The sequence below is a fragment of the Hemiscyllium ocellatum genome, chromosome 2, assembly GCF_020745735.1.
Source record: "Hemiscyllium ocellatum isolate sHemOce1 chromosome 2, sHemOce1.pat.X.cur, whole genome shotgun sequence".
Taxonomy (NCBI): Eukaryota; Metazoa; Chordata; class Chondrichthyes; order Orectolobiformes; family Hemiscylliidae; genus Hemiscyllium; species Hemiscyllium ocellatum.
In genome coordinates, this window is record NC_083402.1 from 49,367,093 (window position 1) to 49,390,098 (window position 23,006).

The 23,006-nt window shown below is 38.8% G+C and overlaps 1 protein-coding gene across 3 annotated transcripts in view; it reads right to left on the minus strand.

The window, feature by feature from the left end:
* Window positions 1-23,006, minus strand: part of tmem161b (transmembrane protein 161B) — a 91,622-nt gene that overhangs the window by 17,700 nt on the left and 50,916 nt on the right. For all 3 annotated transcript variants that reach the window (XM_060844154.1, XM_060844147.1, XM_060844160.1), the window contains 3 exons: window positions 15,672-15,823; window positions 12,610-12,670; window positions 11,778-11,918 (listed from right to left, as the gene is read on the minus strand). In XM_060844154.1, the coding sequence (XP_060700137.1) occupies window positions 11,778-11,918; window positions 12,610-12,670; window positions 15,672-15,823 (354 nt within the window). The remainder of the gene's footprint in view (window positions 1-11,777; window positions 11,919-12,609; window positions 12,671-15,671; window positions 15,824-23,006) is intronic.

Genomic DNA, 23,006 nt, shown 5'->3' on the forward strand with positions numbered 1-23,006 from the left:
GGGTTTACTTCAGTGCTGTACATCTCCCTGACTCCAATTCCTAGAGTTTGGGCTTGTACATTTTGGAATTTAGAAGTGTAAAGAGCAGGCCTAAAATGAAGCATAAGATCTCTAAGGGGGCTTGACGGGGTAGATGCGGAGAGGTTGTTTCACTTTGTGAGGGAGCATAGGACCAGAGGTAAGGGATAATCCATTTAAAAGAGAAAAGGTGTAATTTTTTGTGTGGGCAATGAAACTGTGGAATTCTTTACTGCAGAGAGTAGTTGAAACTAAATCATTTTGTGTATTCAAAATAGAAACAGACAGACAGATTTTTAAATCAGTAATGGAATCCAGGGTTTTGTTAAAAAGTCAGAAATGTGGAGTTAAAAATTATCAAATTGACCATGACAGCATTGAATAGTGGAGGAGACTGAATGGGCTTCTTCTGTTCTTACTTTTTGTAGTGTGCTTACCCTCTCCTCAAGAAAATCCTTACATACCCAGAATCAATCTTCTAGTTGAGGGCGGGGTGGAAGGTGTTGGTAAAGCGGATGAACTGTTCAACCTCTTCGTGGGAGTACGAGGCAGCGCCGATACAGTCATCGATGTAGCGGAGGAAAAGGTGTGGGGTGGTGCCAGTGTATGCCCCGAAATGTCGATTCTCCTGCATTCCTGAAGAAGGGCTCATGCCCGAAAGGTCGATTCTCCTGCTCTTTGGATGCTGCCTGACCTGCTGCGCTTTTCTAGCAACACATTTTTCAGCTCATACCCAGAATCAACAAAGTGAACTTTTTCTGGACTGTCTCTAATTCCAGTATAGCTTTCATTTGAGAAGGGGATCCAGAACTGTTCACAGTATTCCAGATGTGCCCTCCATAACTTAGCAAAATCTCCCTTTTGTTATACTCTCTTTGCTTTGAAATAAAGACCGACAGTCCATTCGCTTTTGCTACTGCCTGATAAACTTGGATCCTGATTTTTTTATGATTCATACACAAAGGCTTCCAAAATCACCATACTGCAGCTGTCTTTCTCCATTTAAATAATATTCAGCTCTCTATTCTTCCTATCAAAGTGTATAACTTCACATTTTCTCACATGGTATTCAAACTGCCAAGTTTTTGCCTGCACACTCAATCAGTGTACATACAGTCATCATCTTCACTTGCCTCCCCATCTACTGTTGTATAATCTGGAAATTTGGTGACTCACTTTGCATATCCAACTCATTAATATAGATTGTAAATAAATGTGGCCTGATCCCTATGGCACTCCAGTTGTTACAGGTTGTTTGTCTTATATTGATTAGTCAATCCTTTATAAATGCGTGACCTCCAAAACCATGGGTTCTTCTCTTAGGTAGTCTCATGTACAGTACCTTACCAAATGCTTTTTGAAAATATAAATATATTGTTTCTATAGTTCCCCTTTATCTGTTGTTCTTGTTACAAATGTGTAATAAATTTGTTAGCCGTGATTTCCCTTTCATGAAGCTTAGATGTAGCACATACAGAGGAACCTCGATTATCCGAATATTGGTTTATCCGGCAAGATCGCAAAGTCCCGATGCTCGGCTAAACTATGTTATCAGGCTTTTGATTATCTGGAATTCGATTAACCGAGAAAAAAAGTGTTCGGCCGTGTCCTTTGGAATAACTGAGGTTCATCTGTATTTCTAAATACTCTGCAATTACATACTTCATAATAGATTAACATTTTGCAAATGACAGATGTTAAACTAACAAGACATACAGTAATTTGTGTCTCCCTCCCTCTGTCTTTGAATCAAGGTGTTACATTGTTGTTTCCAATCCTCCAGGTCTCTTCCAGAAACTAAAGATTCTTTGAAGATTACTGATGTATCGATAATCTCTGTATCTACTTCCTTTAAATACCTAGAACATAATCCATCAAGTCAGGGGGAATTATTCAGTTTAACCCCACTGGTTTCCCTTGAACATTAATGATGGCTTTAAAACATTGTGTTTATTTTATTCTCCACCTTTAGCCCCATGATGCAGTATTTGTGGCATTCTTTTCATATCTTCTTCCTTAAAGACTGATGGAAAGCATTTATCAAGTCCTCTATAAATTCCTGCATTCCTATTATTATTTCCCCAGTCTTGTTCTCTAAGAGCCCATGTTCAATTTGGCCTCATTCTTCCTTGTTTTTTTTCAAAAGAAGCTTTTACTGTCTGTTTTTATATTACATGCTAGTTTGCCCTCAACGTTAATTTTCTCCTTCTCTAAAATTTTTTAGCTTATCTTTTGATTATTTTAAAATGCTCCCAATCTTCTTGTTTATCACTAATTTTTGTGATATTGTACACTCTTCCTTTCAATTTGATACTATCCTTAACTTCCTTGGTTAACTATGGTTAGTTTATTGCACATCCTAAAATCCTTCTTCCTCATTCCAAAATATCTTTGCTAAGAGAGCCACAAGCTATTTTCTTAAACATTACCATTATTTCTCACCACCTTTTCCATTAAAACTCCTTTTCCAGTCAACCCAGTTCTCATCCCTACATAATTACTCTTATTTAATTTTAGTACAGTTGTTTCAGATCCAAGCTTCTCATTCTCAGACTGAATCAGTGGTATCAATTGTCATAAAACTATCTGCTTCACTCACGTCATTTCGTAGAAGACAACCTGCAGTCCTAACCTAGTCTGACACGCGTGACCCCAGACACAGTGTTAGCTAACCAATCATTTATACATGTTAATATGTTAACTTCTACATCGTGGGCTCTTCTCTTGTATAGTACCTTCTGATGCAGCACTTAATTAAATGCATTTTGGAAATTGAATATTCCACAAACTCAGATTTCCCCTTTATCTATCTTACCCACTATTTTTTCAAAACAATCTATAATAAACACAATTTTCCTTTTGAGAAAGCCATGTTTACTCTACCAGATTACGTTATAATTTTCTGAGTATCCTACTACAATTTCCTTATGGAGGCTGAATAACTAAAAATATCAATAGAGAAGATTTTTGAATATTGCAGGGTTGATGGCTGAGAGAACGGCCAATGAAAGAGGAGTTGAGGCCTGGAGTAAAATCACCAATGATCTTACAGAATGTGAAGATAGGCTTAAGAGGTTGCATGACAACTACTCCGGTTTCTATATCTTACATTTTTTATAATGGATTTGCACAATCTTGTATCATAATTAGATCAGCCACGATCCTTCTGAATGGCAGAGCATATCTGATAATCCAGATAGCCTATTCCTCCTTCAATTTCTTAATGATCACATGGTTGTAATCCTACACTTATCCAAAAGGTGGCTATTCTTCCCCCTGCTTCTGCTTTCTCGACTTTGTCCAACAGATATAAATTATATAGTTATCAACAGGAGACTAACAGCAACATCCAAGGCTTGTACTGATTTCTGTGGAGTTGACAGGGGAGGAAACACTTCATGTAATATAAGACATAGTTAAACTCTGATGCCAAGACCTAAACTTTCATAAGCAAAGGAGCAGAAAATGCATAACTCTGGAACACCATGCAACCCAAAAATCAAAAACAAAAATATTGTCAAGTCAAGGTACCCAAATGACATAATTATTATGGATTAGAATCTAGAAGTGCAGGATGCATGGCAGAAATTGTACCCTGAGGAAGTAATGGAATGTCATTCACTCAGGAGAAGACACTGCAAAGGCAAAAAGCTGTGGAAACTGGAGAACAAGGCAGGTAAAAGGCAAGGCAGCTAATCGGATTAAGTGTGAAACAGTATATACCAAATTAGCAGCAACTTTGACTCAAAACAACATAAGTATTTAAATTACTTTTTAATGTTATATGAAGAATCAAGTCCACAGTGATTTGGTTTTTACCTGGCGGGAGTGGGGGAGGTGAAGGAAATCCCGAAAACACTGCGTGTAAGGGTGGTAGAGACAGAAACCGTCATAATATTTAAGAAACATTTAGATGGACACTAGTGATACCAAGACTTACAAGGCTATGGACCAAGTGCTGGAAAATGGGAATAGAATTGGTAGATCTCGGACTGTCAAAGTTGATGGGCCACATGGCCTACCTCTGTGTTTGTAAACTTCTGACTCTATGACTTATGATAAATGCATTCTCCATTAATTGTTCCCCAATTAAAATGGGCATTATCCATCAACAGTCACTAGTTCCAGATTATACATGGTACAACAGTAAAGACTATGTTTAAATGTCTCTTATAACCAATCCTTTACAGTTTCACCCTTACCAGGAGGCATCATATATTTTTCACAAAAGTCACTGAGGATTGCCACAGGGTACAGTAAATACAAATCAGAGAACATTTATTCACACATGGGAACATCCTAAAGCACCTAACCTGTACCTAGGCATTGTTGAATATGTCTTGTTGAATCTACTGTTCATGGGATTTGGGCATTTCTGGCAAGGTCAACATTAATTGCAGACTAATAAGATAGTAGTGAAACTCTGCGTTTCATGCAAGGGGGGTATATACACAGGCCGTCGTGACAATGACTGCCTCAACTTGTCCACCCCGCTCACATGCTCCAATTTCTCACCCTCGCAATGCGCAGCATCCACTCCTTTGGCTCCAAACCCAAACTCACCATCAAACCAGCAGACAAGGAGGGTTCACTGGCAGAATGGAGCACCGACCTTTACCGCACCAAAGCCAGATGCCAACTCATTATCATCTCCTCCTACCACACCCTCGACTACGACCCCACCTCTCATCATCAAGCAATCATCTCCCAAATTATCAACATCCTCTTCGCCTCAGGGATCTCCCATCCACAGTCTCCAACCTGTTTCCCAACCTCTGTACCGCCCATGTCTACCTCTCACTCAAAATTCAAACCTGACTGCCACAGTTGACCGAATGTCTTCACGACTTCCCGTTCCATCAAACCCATCTTCTAATATCTCAACTCCGTCCTGCCCCTCTTGGTCCACAAATATCCCATGTATGTCTGGAACACCATCCGTGCCCCCCACCTCCTCCATGACTTTCGATTCCCCAACCCCAACATGTCATCTTCCCCACGACATCCAGTCCCTACACTTTTCCATACCGCATGAAGGAGGCCTAAAAGCCCTCAGTTTCTTCTTCACCCGCCGATCCAGCCAGTCGCTCTCCACCGACATTTCCATTCAATTGGTGGAATGAGACAGCTCTATCAACTCCACCGACTGGTCCTCTCCCTCAACAACTTCTCCTTCAAATCCTCCCACTTTCTTCAAACCAAAGGGAGAGCCATGGGCACCTGCATGGGCCCCAGCTATGCCCGCCTCTTCATAGGATAGAGGGAACAGTCCCTCTTCTGTAGCTACATTGGCACCATTCCCCACCTTTTCCTCCACTACACTGATGACTGTATTGGTGCCATCTCGTACTCCCACAAGGAGGTTGAACAGTTCATCAACTTTAACAACAATTTCGACTCTGACCTCAAGTTCACATGGACCATCTCCAACACCTTCTTGGACCTCTCCAACTCTGGCAACTGACTCAACTCGGACATCAACTTCAAACCCACCGAATCCCACAGCTAAATTGACCAAACATCCTCCCACACCCCTCCTGCAAAAATGCAATCATTTACTCCCAATTCCTCCACTTCCGCCATATCTGCTCCGAGGGGGTGCAATTCCATTTCAGGACCTCACAGATGTCCACCTATTTCAAGGACCGCAATTCCCTCTCCCACATGACCAACAATGCATGTCCTCCACTTCCCCCACTCCTCCCTTGAACTCCACTTCCCAACTGCAACAAGGATAGAACTACCCCCCCCCACCCCAGTCGTCACATTCCACCCACAAATGTCCAGATACAGCGCATTATCCTCCATTTTCATCACCTACTGTCAGACCCCACCACCAAAAATATTTTTCCCTCTTCACCCCTATCTGTGTTTGGCAGAGGCCATGGTTAGGTCCATGTTCCCGATGAAGCCACCCTGTACACCCAGCACCTTCCCCTGTCGCCACATGAGGTGCGAAACCTGAGCCTACATCTCACCCCTCACCTCCATCCAAGGCTCTAAAGGATCATTTCAAATCCGGCAGAGATTTTCTTAAACATCCTCCCACCTCATTTACTGTATCCGTTGCTCTCACAGTCTTGCCTCCTCAACATTGGGGAGACTGAGCACCAGCTTGCAGACTGCTTCAGGGAACATTTCTGGTGTTCTCATGCACCAGACAACCCCCACCGCCCTGTGGACAATCACTTCAACTCCCCCTCACACTCCCACAAGGACATGCAAATCTTGGGCCTCCTCCACTGCCAAATCAAAGTTACCTGCCAATTGGAGGAAGGACACCTCATCTTCCACCTTGGGACCAGACAACCACACAGCATCAACACTGACTTCACTAGTTTCCAAATCTCCCTATCCCCAACCTCATTCCAGCTCCAACCCTACAACTTGGCACTGTCCTCTTGACCTGACCAACCTGTTCATCTTCCTTCCCACATACACACGCCATCCTTCCCACTGACCTATCATAATCACCTCTTACCTGCATCCACCAATCGCCATCCCACCTACCTTCTCCCCAGCCCCACTCCAACCCCCCATTTATCTCTCAGCCGGCTTCCCCTCCACATTCCTGACGAAGGGTTTATGTCCAAAACTTTGATGCTCCTGCTCCTCAGTTGCTGCCTGACCTGCTGTGCTTTTTACAGTGTCAACTTTTTGACTCTGATTCTCCAGCATCTACAGTCCTTACTTTCTCCTATACACATGGTGCTGATTGGGAAGGAATTCTAGGTTTTAATGATGAAGAAGGAACAACAAAAGTCACTACGGTGTGTGACTTAAAGGAACATGCAAGTACTAGTCATCTATGTTCTTGCTGTCCTTGGTATTTTAGGTAGTGGAGATCATTGTTTTAAGAGGTGCTGTTGAAGAGTTGAACTTGTCCAACTGCTGCACAGCATCTTGCAGATGATGGATTGATAGTGGAGGGAGCGACCATTTAAGATAGTGTTAATCAAATAGGGAAACTTTCCAGCATATTCCTGATTTATACCTTGTAGATAAGTGAAAAAGCTCTGGGAAGTCAAATTAAGAGTTGATTCACTAGAACACTCACTGATGTGGTCAGTATTCTCGGAGTTACTATTGACTAGAATACTGATGGTGGAGTTTCAGCGATGGTAATGTCATCAAATATCAGACAGAGATGGCAATTCAATCTTGTTGGAAATGGCCATTGTCTGACAAATGCACAGTATTAATTTATGCACCATTTATGAACTCAAATGTTAATGCTATCCAGGTGTTTCTGCATTTAAATATGGATGACTTCATTATCTAAAAAATTGCAAAACGAACTGAACATTTTGCAGCGTAACATTGTCATTTCGAAGAAAGATTATTCATGATAAGACTGCACAATGTTAAGTCTTCAGCATTAGCCTAAAACTGAAATGTTTAGCCTCCAACCAACACATCTATCATTCACTATGACTTTGGCCAGTGGAGAGCTTTCCCCTAATTCCAATTGACTTCAAATTTATGAGGAATTCTTGATGCCACACTTAGCAACTGCTGCTCTGATGTTGCGTACAGTCGTTTTTATCTGTCCTCTGGAATTTAGCTCATGTTCATGTTTGGACCAAGTCAGGAATGAGGTCTGGAGTTGAATGACAAGCATATGTAAACATTAAATTGGCGCAGTCATAAAAAGCCTGCATGAGAATCGCACATCATGTCCAATCAAAATGCTTCTGGAAGAATTGCAGAATGGATGGTGTATAGTGCCTATAAATTTTTTTTTCTTTTGCAAAATGGCAATTGTTTTATCTGTAACATTATGGTCTTGACTGCTTCTTGGCTTTTCCGATACTAAATTGATTGGTCAGTTTTCCAATAACAAAAGTACTTAATTGCAAATAAAACTGGTTGAATTGCAAATAGGTACCCAGCTTATGGAATCTTGTCAACGGAAAAGGAGATCCTCAATATATTTTGCCAGTCTTCAATTTTAGGACTACATTTCAACAGAAGAAACTTGTGCAGATTCCTCATATTCCTAATATGGGCTCAAAATTCAATGATGTATTGAAGAATGCAAATAAAAGCAAAGTTCATCTTTGCTAGAACTTCAGTATTGGGAAGGACTCACTTAGCAACAGTATGAAGCAAGAATCTCACTTGGTGATAAATATCAAAACAATTGAACAATCTAAAAAAAATCTTTACAGTTGCATAGAGCGAGCTTAAGATTGCTGTAATTTCTTGACGGTTCTATTTCAGTTTTCAGGACTGATCAGATTAACTTTCTAATACACCACTTGCAGCCAGATTCTTCACATTATTTCCACGAATAATATCTTATCTGTTTTGTGAGAGATTCTAGATCAGATGCAGGAAATTTATCTCCTGTAGTTAGGATAATGACAACAGTCTCCTATTGGCTGCTTCATTTTATAAGCTTTGTGCCATCTCAGTGACAAGTCTCTTTTTACAACTTGATTTACCCCCAAGTATGATTAGAGCCGGTGAGTTGGTTGCTGTTTTCATAGCTCAACTTATCCGAAACAAACTACTGTTAGTTCTGATATAACACGATAGTTCCCTTCTTGTGCGATCTCACATTATAGGGCAATCACACAATAGCTGTGTCATTTAAACTATTGGGCCTGGAATCGTGTTATTGCCAGTACAGGGTAAGCATTCTACAACTAACGATCTAAACTCTTCAATCACATTAAAGCCAATTTGCATAAAAGAAACAGATTATAGCAGAACTGACTACTTGAAATGAAGAAAATATATTCAGACTCCTCCTTTTCCTCTAAATTAAGTTTGATAATTAAGAGACTGTCTTTGCTGGATAGGTCTACTTGAAAATTGGTGAGGTTTCATAGTGTGACTGATGTGATTGACTTCTGAAACTGAAGATTCAAGTCCTCCTATAGAAGTCCTAGATTGATGAGTTTGGAATTGCACTTGCTGTATTTTGTTGTATGGTACTATCAAGGTTCTAAGTGAGACAGACTTTGAATAGATCTAGCAACTCAACACTGGGTATCTGTGAGATACTGAACCATCAACAGCAGTAGAATTGTACTCAACAATCTATAAACTCATAGTCTAGAATATCCTCCACTCTACCATTACCATCAGGTCAAGGAAATTCAATGAAGAGAATAGAGAGGCAGGCTAAGAGAGCAACAGGCTGACATTAAAAAAAGAAAAGTCAACCTGGTGATACTATAATCCAGAACTAGTTGCATGCCAAACAGCAGAAGCAGCATGCTTTTAACAAAATCAACTGATCCCACAACCAATGGATCAGATCTTGAACTTTGCAGGCCTGCCATATCCAGTCTTGAGTGGTGATGGATAATGAACGATGCAACTCCACCATTATCTCCATCCACAGAGATGGGAAGCTCAGCAAGCCAGTACTAAAGACAAGAGTGAAATATTCACATCCACCTTCAGCCAGAAGTGGCAAATGGATGGTCATTCTCTGCCTCCTCATGAGGTCCTCAGTATCACAGATGCCAGTTTTCAATCAATTCAATTCATTTCCTATGATATCAAGACTGATGGCACTAGATATTACGAAGGCTATGCATACTGACAACATTTTGACAATAGTACTAACGATTTATGATACAGAACTAGCCCACAATTCTGGCTAAGCTGTTACAGTATAGTTACAACACTGAGATACAATAATGTAGAAAATTGCCCAGACATGATCAATCACAAAAAGCAGGACAAATGCATCCCAGCCAATTACCAACCTTGCAGTCTCTGTTTTATCATGAGCAAAGTGATAGAAGAGGTCATCCACAATATATCAAGTAGCCCTCGCAAAGAATAAACTACTCACTGATATTCAGTTTGGATTCTATTAGGGACATTTGACTGCTGACTTTATCATTGCCTTAGTGTGAACACAAACAAAAAAAAAAGAACTGCATTCTAGTGGTTAGGTAAGAGTAATGCCCTTCCCATGAGGCAACTTTTGACAGAGTGTGGCATCAAGGGATATGAGCAAAGCTTGTGTCAATAGAAATCCTGGGAAAACCTTTGTGCTGGTTGCAGTCACACAGAAAATGGAGTAGTGCAGGTTAAATTAGCTTCAGGTTGGTTTTACAGGTTGGCGCAACATCAAGGGCCGAAGGGCCTGCACTGCACTGTAATGTTCTATGTTCTATATCACAATTAAAGTTGGTAGTGGTTTTGGAGGTCAATCAACAAGTTCAAAAACATCAGTGCACAGGTTCATTAGTGTAGTGGCCCAGATGTAACCATTTTCAGCTCCAAGTGAAGATGTTTGCCGGTGATTATAATGTTCAGTACGATTCTTGACTTCTCAGATACTGAAGCACTCCATGTTCCTATGGAGCAAGAACTGGACCATACTCAACCTTGAGCTGCAAGTGTCACGTAATAATTGTATCACATAAGTGTTAGGCAATGTCCATTCCCAGCAAAAGAGAATCTAAACATAAGCCCTCAATATTCAAAGTATCACTATCGCTGAATTTTCCATCATCAACATCCCTGGTGTTTTATCATTGATCAGAAACTGAAGTGAACCAGTCATACAAGTACTGTAGCTACAAAGTAGGTCAGCGGTTAGGAACTCTGCAGCAAGTAACTTACCTTCTGTCACACCAACGCCTGTCCACCATCTACAAGGTGAAAGTCACACAGTTGATAGAATCCCATCTACTTGCCTAGATGAGTACAGGTCAACACAAGAAGCAAGCTGGGACAAACGGCCTTCTTGATTGACACCGCATCAACCATTTTCAACATCAGCATACAACGGCAGCAGTGTACACCATTTACAAAAGGTATTGCGTCAACTCACAAAGGATTATCCAGCAGCCTATTTTAAACTGTGACCACCACCACCTTGTAGGACAAAGGCAGCAGATGCATAGAGATGAGGAGAACATTTTTTTTCACCCAGAGAGTGGTGAGCCTATGGAATTCTCTGCTGTAGGTTGAGCCCAATATACTGAATGCTTTCAAGAAATGAGTTAGATATAGCTTTCAGGGTAAAGGGATCAAAGCATGGGAAGACAATGGCAACAAGGATCAGCCACGAAAAGGAATCCCAGTGCAGACTTGAAGGGCCAAGTGGCTTACTCCTCCTATTTCTCGGTTTCTATAGGAACACCATCACCTGCAAGTTCCCCTCTGAGCCAATTACCATTCTGACTTAAAACTATATCACCATTCCTTTGTAGTCGCTGGGTCAAAATCCTAATTCCCTCCGAAGCAGCAATGGGGTTGGGTCACCTTGACCACAAGGATTGCAGGGAATGGGGGCATCCCTTAATCTACGAAGACTAAAGGGGTTCAAGGAAACATCACTAGCTTCTATAGCAATTTGGAACGGGCAATTAATACTGGCCTAACCAGTGATGCCCACATCCCATGAACATAAAAAAAAATGACTAGATGCAGTATTTCAGTTCTCCAAGTCTGTGGAGCAAGCTGACTTTAGCAAACAGATGTAACAAGGCAGAAACAATAAATTAACAGGGAAGACTTTCCAAAGAGGAGTCATTGGACTCAAAACTTAAACACTAATGTTTCTCCTTATAGTTGCTACTGGACCGGAGACTTTCCAGTACACTTGTTTTATTTCAGAATTTTGTCATTGCAGCAGTTTGTTTTCTTACAGTATACTTACTCCTGATAATAGTCTTCAAATTCTAGAATTAGCCAGATAATTTGCTTCGACTCTACATTTTTCTGTTGCTTTAGATTTTACAAATTGCAAAGTTTCATTAAGTTCATGATCATAACTTTCTTACTGTGTTAGCCTTTCATTTGTAAGATTCAGGGCATCCAGATGCATTTGAGCCAACCGCAGGCCAGGAAATGTCAAAAATGCACCAATGAAAGCGCAAAAAATAGCCAGGAACATTTTAAAGGTCAGTTTCGAGACAGGGCCCCTGGAATAACAAAATATAAAGATTTCCTTTAAAAAGAAAATCAATTAAGAACAGAAATATTAAAAGATATGTCAGAAGTGAGAATAGCATTTAAAAAATATCCGTCAAGCCCAAATAATAGACTATCAATTAACAAAAAAGTGGAATTACATATTAGATTTCTAGAAAAAACAATCATTGACGAATCACCTACACTAACGATTCATTGCATAGCAATCTAGTGATAAACATTAAAGGATCAAATTGCTCTACCAAATGCGGCCTTTATGCCTTTAATTCATTGTAAATCAAATTCCTCAACTCAGCAAAAATACTGAAGCAGAAGAGCACGTGTCAGCTAACCTAAACTTTATCGACATTTTTTTTAGACCTGGTGGGAGAATGGAATAAATTATCTTTGGTTGGGAAAGAAATTTACAAATTACTCAAACAAACGCCGACAGATCTTTATCATTCAGAATAAAGCATCAATGCACTAATTTAATACTGCATAATGGTTATTCATATCCTTGAAATTATATTCTAATTGAATAGGAAAAATAGCAACTATGATAACTAGTATTAACTATACAATATCATAACAGAAAATGTACAATACCATGGATAAATCACAAACTTATATTTCAAATGAAGAATCTTTAAGCAATCCATGAATAACAGCTACTAGAAAAATACAAGTTATTCAACCTACTGGGATTCAAGGCCTTGTTTCTCAAGAAACTGCAAAGCGCTGTCCGAAAAGTTTGCAAACCCTAAATGTAAGCAGTGAAGAAAAGAGAAGGTGAGAAAAGAACAATTATTTTGGCTGGAATACTTGAACTAATGCCATGGTTGGGACTACAGTTGGGATGTTGCCAGGTCCCACAGCCTTCTACCCAGAGCATTCAGCCATTGCTTGCTGTAATGTGGAGTGAACAAATAAAGGATATGATTGATTGTCAAAAAGAATATGCTTTTGCCAATTTAAAAAAAACTTGTTAAAAAGAAAAACATCAGTTTCAATCTGTAAAATTACTTTGGAAGAAATATATGACACTTCTTGATACATTTCTGAAGTAATAACTACTATCTTTTAAATAAAATATACAATTACTTTAAACAAAGAATAATAAAATGAAAGAAAGATTTGTATTTTCTGGCATCCCTCATTTCATTCCAAAGCACCAATTAAGTACTTTTTGAAGTAAGTCACCTTTGTTATGTAGGAAATCCTGTCAACATCCTGATGGTTACCACTGACCAAAAAGTGAATTGGAGGAGGCCCATAAATACTACGGCTACAAGAGTTAATGAGGGGCTAGGAATCTTAAGTGAAGAATCTATTTCCTAATTCCCCAAAAGCTGCCCACCAGTACCAGGCATGAGTCAGGAGTTTGATGAGACACTCCCCACATGCCTGGATGAATGGACCTCCAACAACACTCAAGAAGCTTGACTCCATCGAAGTTAAAGCAATTCTCTCAACTGGTACCAAACATTCATTCCCCTCACTATTGATGCACATTAGCAGCATGCACCATCCACAAAACGCAGTACAGAAATTCATCAAAACTCCCTAGATAATACCTTCCAAACCCACAACCATCTAGAAAAACAAGGGCAGCAGATACCAGCACTGCATGTTTTCCTCCAAACCTCTCACCATTCTGACTTTGACAATTACAGCTGCTCCTTCAGTGTCACTAGCTCAAGATCCTGGAACTCCCTCCCCTAATAATATTGTGGGTGTACCTATAACAAATGAATTGCAGTGGTTCATAAAGACAGCTTATCCTCATTTTCGTGAGGGAAACCGGGGACAGACAAAACAAAATGCTGCTGCCATCAATGTCCACATCCCCTAAATGAATGAAAAAAGCATAATAAATTGAACTCAGCAAGATCCCTCATGTAATAAATGTTCACATAAACTGTTTCAGTGAGTTTGGCAGAAAAATACACATTGATCAGGATTCTAGAGAGAACATGCCTGGTTTGCTTTGAAATAATGCTGTGGAATGTTTTAAAAGTTCATCCAAGATGCAGATGTTACCTCAGTTTAATACTTCATCCAAAATTTACGACCTGCAATAGTGCAGTATTCACTGAGTACTGCACTGCAATGTCAATCTGGATTTTATCGTCAAGTCTCTATAGAGTAGTATTTGAACTCTTAAGCTGATAAGCTTCAAGATCAACAGCCAACTGCACATGATGCAGAAACTCAGTGACATACTGCAAGTAGTTAGTATGGATGAAGTACTCTCTACTTAAAAGCCACCACAATCCTGTTACTAAATCTGCATTTTTCCTGCATTAACCACATCCTCCAAAAGCAAATCTAGACAATAAAGACTGCTGCAAATTAAAGCCCAAAGTTATTAGAACACCAAATAATTTCCTGCAGAAACTATAACTCAACTAAGGACCTAAGCCAAAGAAGGATCTACTGCATAAAAGCAAATTATTGCAGATGCTGGAATCTGAAACCAAAAGAGAAAGTGCTGGAAAATCTCAGAAGGTCTGGCAGCATCTGTAAGGAGAGAAAAGAGCTGACGTTTCGAGTCTAACTGACCCTTTGTCAAAGCTGACAAGGATCTACTGCAGCATGATCATATTCTCCAATAAGTCTACAGGCCAAATAAGGAGTTATGCAGCAATACACAAATGTGTATTGTTCACTCCTGCTTAGCACTCATTTGCCTGACTGTATGGAATGACTATGCTCAGTTATCAAATAACAGCGGTGTTCTGTGGAGGTCCATATGCAGCAGGATTATCAGACTAACATGGTTAAAAAGCTGCAGTTCTCAATCACTCCACTGGTGGTGTGATTTACCTCCCCCTTTAAGGGATAGAGCATACCTTTGAGAGCTGCTGGAGGTGGTTATTCCATCCCTTGGCCAGAGAGTCCTACCAGCACATGGACTGTGGTGACACTATCAACAGGTCAGCTAACTGCGTTGCAGGTGTGCACAGTGCTGAAAGAGATATATTATCAGCCCAATGTATATGCTAAGGTTTCAAGTTGATCCAGAACTCAGCACAATTTTGTTTATACATAAAACCAAGGTTATGCAGCTGGTTCTAAATTACTGAAGTTTAAAAAAAACGTTCCTTACAGATCAGCAATATATCAAACCAAGCCAGGAGTAAAATAATGGATATACACAGAGCTTGCAATTATCTATACACATCACATGTAATATATGACTGTCTGTATGACTGTCTTTGACTAATTTATTTTAGGTCACTTTGTTGCTCAGTTCACTCTGGTCTTAACCTCAAAGTTTTTTCTAGTGCGGGTCAAGTCTCTACTGATGCCTTCTGATCTCTATGTGGAATCATCAATATCATAGTGAGTGTAAGAGAATTGACAGAACTTTGTCAGACTCTAGTCCCAACCTACTCAATCCTACACCTACTTGTTGATAGTGTCAGTCCATCCTGCCTCTTTAGTCCCTTATTTTGTTTCTCTATCTCCCCCATTGTTCTCTTCTCAGCTACAGGTTTGTCAGTGGTAAGAAATTAAGCAAATGTGCACCCCAAAGAAACATCATAATCCTTACATAAAGTGAAAGATAAATAGACGACCAGCCACAGAAAAAGTAATTGAAAATATTTGAAAGCAGCATTAATGTAAATCAACATTTGAAAAAATAGTTGCAATGATGCCAAAATAAAGTTGAGCTACAAGGCTGTACCTACTTAAGGCTGAAAGTTGACATTCTAGTGTATATTGGTTCAAATTTTTAGAATCAGCGCCCTAAGTACCTGTCTCAAGTCCGAACTCCAGATAGTTCTCAGTCACAATTAGGATTGCCATGGCTTTTACAAAGAAGAAAAATCCAAATGTGATACAGACTGATCTCTCTCCACCTTCTTCCACTTTAAAGTAGTGAGTTGTCAGAGAAAACAGTGCCTTACTGAAGAACATTTGTTAAGGAAAACATGTTAAAATCAATGCACAATTTCATAGTTGCTTAAGACATAACTTATCAATTGGAGTAAAGAACATGGAGACAAATAAAAATAGATTTCTAAGGTAGTTTTAGTGCTACAAATAAGTCAAAGTTATCATACAGAAATTTCAGGTGCTTTGTTGCTTGTAGTACATTTACAACTGATCCTTTTTCTCTTCCTTCCATGGGAATGCTTGAAATTGCAATATTTTTAGTGAGTTGCATATCTAAGTTTCAAATGGAGAATGTTTATTCTATGATTCCAGTGTGTCTTTCATTTCTTAACAGATACATTTAAAGATGTGGTCCCAAGAACAAGAAGCAAATGAAGGCCAGCTGATCCTTCAAGCCTGTTCTGTCATTCAAGAAGGTTATAGCTAATCTGCGTACGCCAAATTCTGCCAAATTTCACTAACTTTTTACCCCCTTGCTTAAAAGAAACAATCCACTCTACCTTAAAACTATTCAAAAACTACTTCCTTCACCTTTGGCAAATATTTGTGGGGAACATGACCCTTTGGGGGTCAAATTCTCCTCAACTGTGTCTTCAAATGGACTATCATTTATTTTGAAAATTGACTCCTAATTCTAAATTCTCCCACAAAGAGGAAATATCCTTTCTCCATTCATCCTGTCAATACTTCGCAGAATCTAATTCTTTAATCAAGTCCTCTCTTAGTATTCTAAACTTCAACAGATACAAATGCAGTCTGCCTAAGATTTCCTCATAAAATAATCTGTGTATTCCAGATCAGAGTAAAAGTTTTCTGACCTCCTTCTGATAAATTCTTTCTTATATATACATGCACATATATCACTCCAGGTGCAGTCTCACCGGTGCAGTGTTTCACGGAAACTTAACCCCTCTATTTTTGTATTTAGCTTTCTTTGTTAGTTGCTGAACCTGCAAACCAACCCTCTGCGATACTAGGGCAAACCGGTCCCTCTGCACTCAGAGCTCTGCAAACTCTCAGCATTTGGGCAATAATGCTTCCTGTCAAGATGGACAAATTCACATTTTCCCACAGTACTCTCCATTATTTTCAATCTTTGCTCACACATTTAAACCGTCTATATCCCAGCATAGCCTCAATATGCCCTCCCTACAACTTCCTTTCTGACTGACCTTTGTCATTAGCAAATTAAAAACCATATACTCAGTCCCTTTACCAAATTATTTATAAAAGAAGTTGTAGAAAAAAGTTGAGGGCCCAACACTGAGCTTTGGCACACCACTTGTTATACACATTAATAACCAGAAAATAATCCATTTATGTTGACTGTTGCCCATCAGCGGGCCAACCTTCTATTTATAATGATATGCATCCATTACATAAAGAACTTATATTTTCCACCATAACTTTTGCTATCACACATTATCAAATATCTTTTGGAAACTTAAATAGAATACATCAACTGCCTTCCTTGCATTTACAGCACAGACTCCTTCCTCAATTAACTTCAAGAAATTGGTTAAACATTATATAATTAACAAATTGCTCATAAAAGGATCTTTTTATTGTAGGATCTATGCTGAAGATTATGCTTTCATTACTAATTCACGCAAAGAGTTCTTAGACTTGCCAGTTGCTGGCTTCGGGCATTTTTAAGGTTTCAGTAAAGTTAGCTAAAATGATGACCACAAATCCATTGCCAATTGCCAGAAAAACCCACCTGGTTCACTAATGTCCTTTAGGAAAGAAAACTGCCATCCTTATGTGGTCTGGCCTGTATGTGACACCAGACCCACAGCAATGCGGGTGACTCTTAACTGTCCTCTGGGCAATTTAGGATGAGTAATAAATGCTGGCATAGCCAGTGATGTCCTCATCCAATGAATGAATAAGTTTTTAAAAGTGATGTGACAGTTAGTACTTGGCTATGCATGTTACAAAGCTAAATGATCTGAAAAGTTATACTAACCCTGGTATATCAAACTTCATTACAATTTTGATTCAGAAAACTTGAAATTAAGTACATATTTTACTCACACTCTCATTCACTGTATTAATTTTGCTTTTGATTCCAATTACCTTTTGTTAAAAATTTAAGATTATGCTTTCTATTATTTGTACGTTAATCTCCTTTTAGGTGAGATTCAACTGATAAATATATCTCTGGTCCACTAAAATGCTGTTCCAAAAGCTTTTCTTAAAAGAAAACTCAACCTAGCTGTTTAAGTAGTCACATCTTTTTTCTTCACATTCTCATTTTGAGGTCAACGCAATGTTAATTGATCAGATTTCTCCATGCCCTCCTGTCAGTGACCTATTCCTCTTCCAAAGCGACTGCATCCTGCCTTCACCTTCCCCTATTTCTTCTTCTGGACAATCCCATTTCTGTCACTCTTTTCACCACATGCTCTGTCTCACTCCATAGCAGATGACCATTCTATTTCAATTATTTTCAGCTATTTTCTTTGATATTTTCAGACTATTCATTGATCCTTTGATATTGTCCTTTGTAGTCACACCAAACATCCATTTCAGCATTGAGATCTCCAGTTACTGTTCCTTTTTTCTGGAGGTTGCTCATGTTTCTGCGCTATATTACAAGATTGATCTCAAAACTGTTACAGATGCTTCCTTCAGTAATACTTCTGTATCATACAATCACTAATTCTGTTAATTTCAAACAAAGCTAATGGATTATTTAATTTCTATGTCTGTAATTCAATGCTCTGCCATTGACCAGAACCACTTGAATTCATAATCCTCTATCCCAGTCAGTACGGAGTCAAAACTAGGTGAAATTGTGTAGCAAATCAAGATTGTAACTGAAGGTATCAAATCAGTCCTGTATTACCAATTCAAATAAATCATAGTCACCGGTGTTATGAGCTAGAATTTGCTGTTACAAAAAAGGTCAATATTTACTATTACTCCACTGAAACCATTATGACTCAAGGAAACCCTAATGTGCTTTGCAGACAATTAGTTATTGTTTGAAGTGAAGTTGCTATTGTAATAAAGTAATCGAGTCATAGAGATGTACAATATAGAAAGACTCTTCACTCCAACTCGTCCATGCTGACCAGACATCCTAAATTAATCTAGTGCCATTTGCCAGCACTTGGCCCATATCCTTAAACCCTTCCTATTCATGTACTCATCCAGGTGCCTTTTAAATGTTGTAATTGTACCAGCCTCCACCTGGAGGCAGCCAATTAGTACATAGCAAGACCTCACAAATGTTATTGTAATAATGAAAAAAATCACAGAGAATGCTGAAGAAACTTGGCAAGTCTGGAGCATTTGTGGAGGGGGAAAAAAGTTAATGTTGAGAGTTTGGTATGACATTTATAGAAGAAAAGGTGTCAGAATTTTTTAAATTTATTTTTGACCCACTGCAAAGATCAAAGGAGCTGTTAATGGTGAATAAATAAATAAATAGTTGCAGATTGGGTGTAAAGGGAGAGAATTGGTCCTCTCACTATTAAGTACAAAAGTACACAAGACAAAGCTGTGCGTGTGCGCATATGAGAGAGACAGAGAGAGAGAGAGAGAGAGAGAGAGAGAGAGAGAGAGAGAGAGAGAGAGAGAGATTGGGGAGAATGCAAAAAAAAGGAGAAAAAAAATCAATGCATTCAGTTTTTGAAGTTATTGAGCCTCAATGTTGAGACATGAAGGCTGTAAAAGTGTCTGTGAGAAACGAGATGTTGTTCCTCAAGTTCTGATTTAAAATGTTAACTCTGCTTTTCTCTCTCCAGATGCTACCAGACCCAAGTTTCTTCAGCACTTTGTGTTTGTGTTTGTGTTTTAAATTTTACCTGTTTGCTGAAATCTTTGCCTTTGTAATCCAAGACATCCCGTTGACCCAGCATCAAACTGTCATTGGGAAAGAGGTTACTAGATTTTTGCTGGCAGCTTTTCTTGAAAACAGCTATGAGGACCTTGCTTTGTCACTGACCACAAATTCTGGGCCATCAACGAACAAGAAGCAAATCATATGATGCTCTTTGATTCATTGACAATTTAATTGAAGTTCGACACTGCCACACGTGGAAGATTATCACATTCCATGTGTCAATTTGTTCCTCAAATTTTATATTAAAAGAGGAACACTACTTTGTCTGAAAACAACTGACTTTGTAACAAAGTCCTTGAACCAATCATGTCTCAGCATAGCAGCAATCATGCTTGCAATATTGCATCTGGGGAGTGACATTCCTTTCCTGAGGACATCCTGGGTAAGATTACATCACCATAGATAGATTGCTTGTCTGCTAAAGAACAATTTAGCTCATAAATAAAACACTTTTATACAAAGCGAAAAACACAGAGCAATGACTATCGCAGAGAGATTTACAATACTGTAATTCAATCATGTTGCTCTAATAACATCATAAACCACTAGAGAGCACAGACTGATGCTTTAATTACAATCTAGAACAACCTCCACAAGGTACAATAGCTAAATGTTCTGTGAAAGTCACAGTTGCTTGGTGAGATCTGAATGGCGAATGTTTGAGAATAACGAAGACTCCCAAAAGTTTACAATACACATTGAAAATAATAGTTCAGTCGCAATCTTAAAGATGACATTTTTTTCACTACTTTCGCTGACTAACAACACCACGCAAGTATGTTATTTTGTGAAACTTCACATTGTGCAATGGAATAAAAAGAGGAAATAATTCCCCTATCTAGAAGAAATTGGATTGAACAAGAGAGTTAAAATCCAGGCTATGAAGTCACCATTCCTCCCTATAATAATAGCATTGAATTTTGGACAGTTGAAACACCTGTTGGATTCAGACAGGAACCTCCTGAATAATGATGAATCTGAGTTTCTGATGTATTAGTGATTCAATATAATTTCAAATACCTACAGAGTAGTGTCTGGTGTGAATGATACATATAGTAAAACTGGATCACATCTACCAACAAAGGCTTTCAGCTCAGGTTGGGAGCAGAAGTACTCTGAATTCTATAAAGAGTGATTGGACTAAGTCTGTAAGTTTGCTCGCTGAGCTTAAAGGTTTGTTTTCAGATGTTTCGTCACCATACTAAGTAACATCATCAGTGAGAGTTTCTGGTGAAGCATTGGTGGTATGTCCCGCCTCTCTGTTTATAGGTCTTGGCTTCTTTAGGTGGGTGATGTCATTTCCAGTTCTTTTTTTTTCAAGGGAAGGTAGATAGGATCTAAATCAATGTGTTTATTGATGGAGTTCTGGTTAGAATGCCATGCCTCGAACAATTCTTGTGCGTGTCTTTGTTTCGCCTGTCCGAGAGTGTGCGTTGTCCAAGTCAAAGTGGTGTCCTTCTTTGTCTGTATGTACAGAAACTAGTGATAGTGGGGTGTTCATGCATCCTGGTGGCAAGTCTTCTGCTAGTTTGTTCAATGTAGTGTTTTTTACAGTTCTTGCACAGTATCTTGTAAATGATGTTAGTTTTGCTGGTGAAAAACAGGTATCCAATAAACACAATCTGCCGATTCCTCAGAAACAAAATCAAACAAGCAGATACAATGCAACCAAAATCTAGAGCCACACTACCATACATCAAAGACATATCAGAAATCACTTCCAAAATACTCAGACCCCTTGCCATTATGGTAGTCCATAAACCTACAAACACACTTAAACAGTGACTAATGAACCTAAAGGATCCATTAGATACTGCCAGCAAAACTAAGATTTACAAGTTACCATGCAAAAGCTGTAAAAAAAAACCACTACATCTGACAAACTAGCAGGAAACTTGCCACCAGGATACACAAACACCAATTGGCCATCAAAAGACACAAACCACTATCACTAGTTTCCGTACACACAGATAAAGAAGGACAAATTTCGATTGGAACAATACACACATGCTCAGACAGGCGAAACAAAGGCACGCAAAAGAATTATTACAGGTATGGCATTCTAACCAGAACTCCATCAATTTTGGTCCTATCTACCTTCCCTCGAATAAAAAAAAACAGAACCGGAAATGACATCGCCCACCTTCAGAAACCAAGACGCATAAATAGAGAGGTGGGACATACCAACAGTACTTCGCCGGAGACTCTCACTGATGATGTTACCAAGTATGATGATGAAATGTATGAAAACAAACCTTCAAGCTCAGCTAGCAAACTTACAGACTTATCAATCTGAGCTACAAATCTTCTAATAAAAATCGTTAATATTTGAACTACTTCAGCTTCGTTCTTTCCAACACACCTTTGGTCTGCAACTATCCAAAGCTTTAGCCACCAAGACTTGCCTGGCTGCGAGAGTGGCAGTCTCTAGGTATCTAATGTTAACAGGCTCAAAATCAAACTGCTATTTAAACATTCAGTCTAATCAGTACAATGTTAAAGCAGTCCAAAATTAAAACATGGTCTCTCAAAGAAACTTGAGATGCCCAGCCACAGAGTTATCAGATCTTCTTCCTGGAAGATAAAATTCCATAAATATTTTACATCAAAGATACTGCTTGATTAACTGTACTTCAGAGCAGTAGTTTTTTTAAAAAATAAGGTTTTACACAGGTAGTGTGTGTTATCGCAAGTACAAGCAAAGTACAGCATAACCATTCTTGTGAAAAATAAGACACTTTGTGAAATTGAGTCATTTAAAACTTTTTCATTTAGTTGCAAAAATACATTCACAAATGGTAGATTTGTATTTAATATACTGGTGTAGGATTCCACGCATTTTACATAAACGATGCTTCAGGTGAAAATTAATCAATCAAGTGTTTAATAATTAAGTGTTAAATTGGAATGAACCTTTGTACTTGCCTTGATTTAATTACATAGGTCACATTTTCAGAATGCAACATTGGATAGAAATTGTTGAATTTGTTTTTGATAACTACCTACCATGTAGTTTCCAACAAAACACTGACGTGATAAAAGGAATACTGGTAAATTATAAAAGAAAAGCTTGAAATTAATACACGGTAGTAATCAGAAAGTTAAAGAAACTGGGGAAATCTTAATAAAGCAAAAGCAGAAGAAATCAAAATAAGTGAATTTGTAAATGAAAGAAAATCTATAAATGTCATTTCCTTTCTGCATAAATTTTAAATTTATTTACTAAGTGCATGTATAATTAAAAGACTAGCTTGCTGCCCTACAGAGTTGTTGGCACTGTAGAAGCTCAAGAGAACATGGTGACTGACAGGCTATTTCAGAAGTTCACCTAACAGTCAGA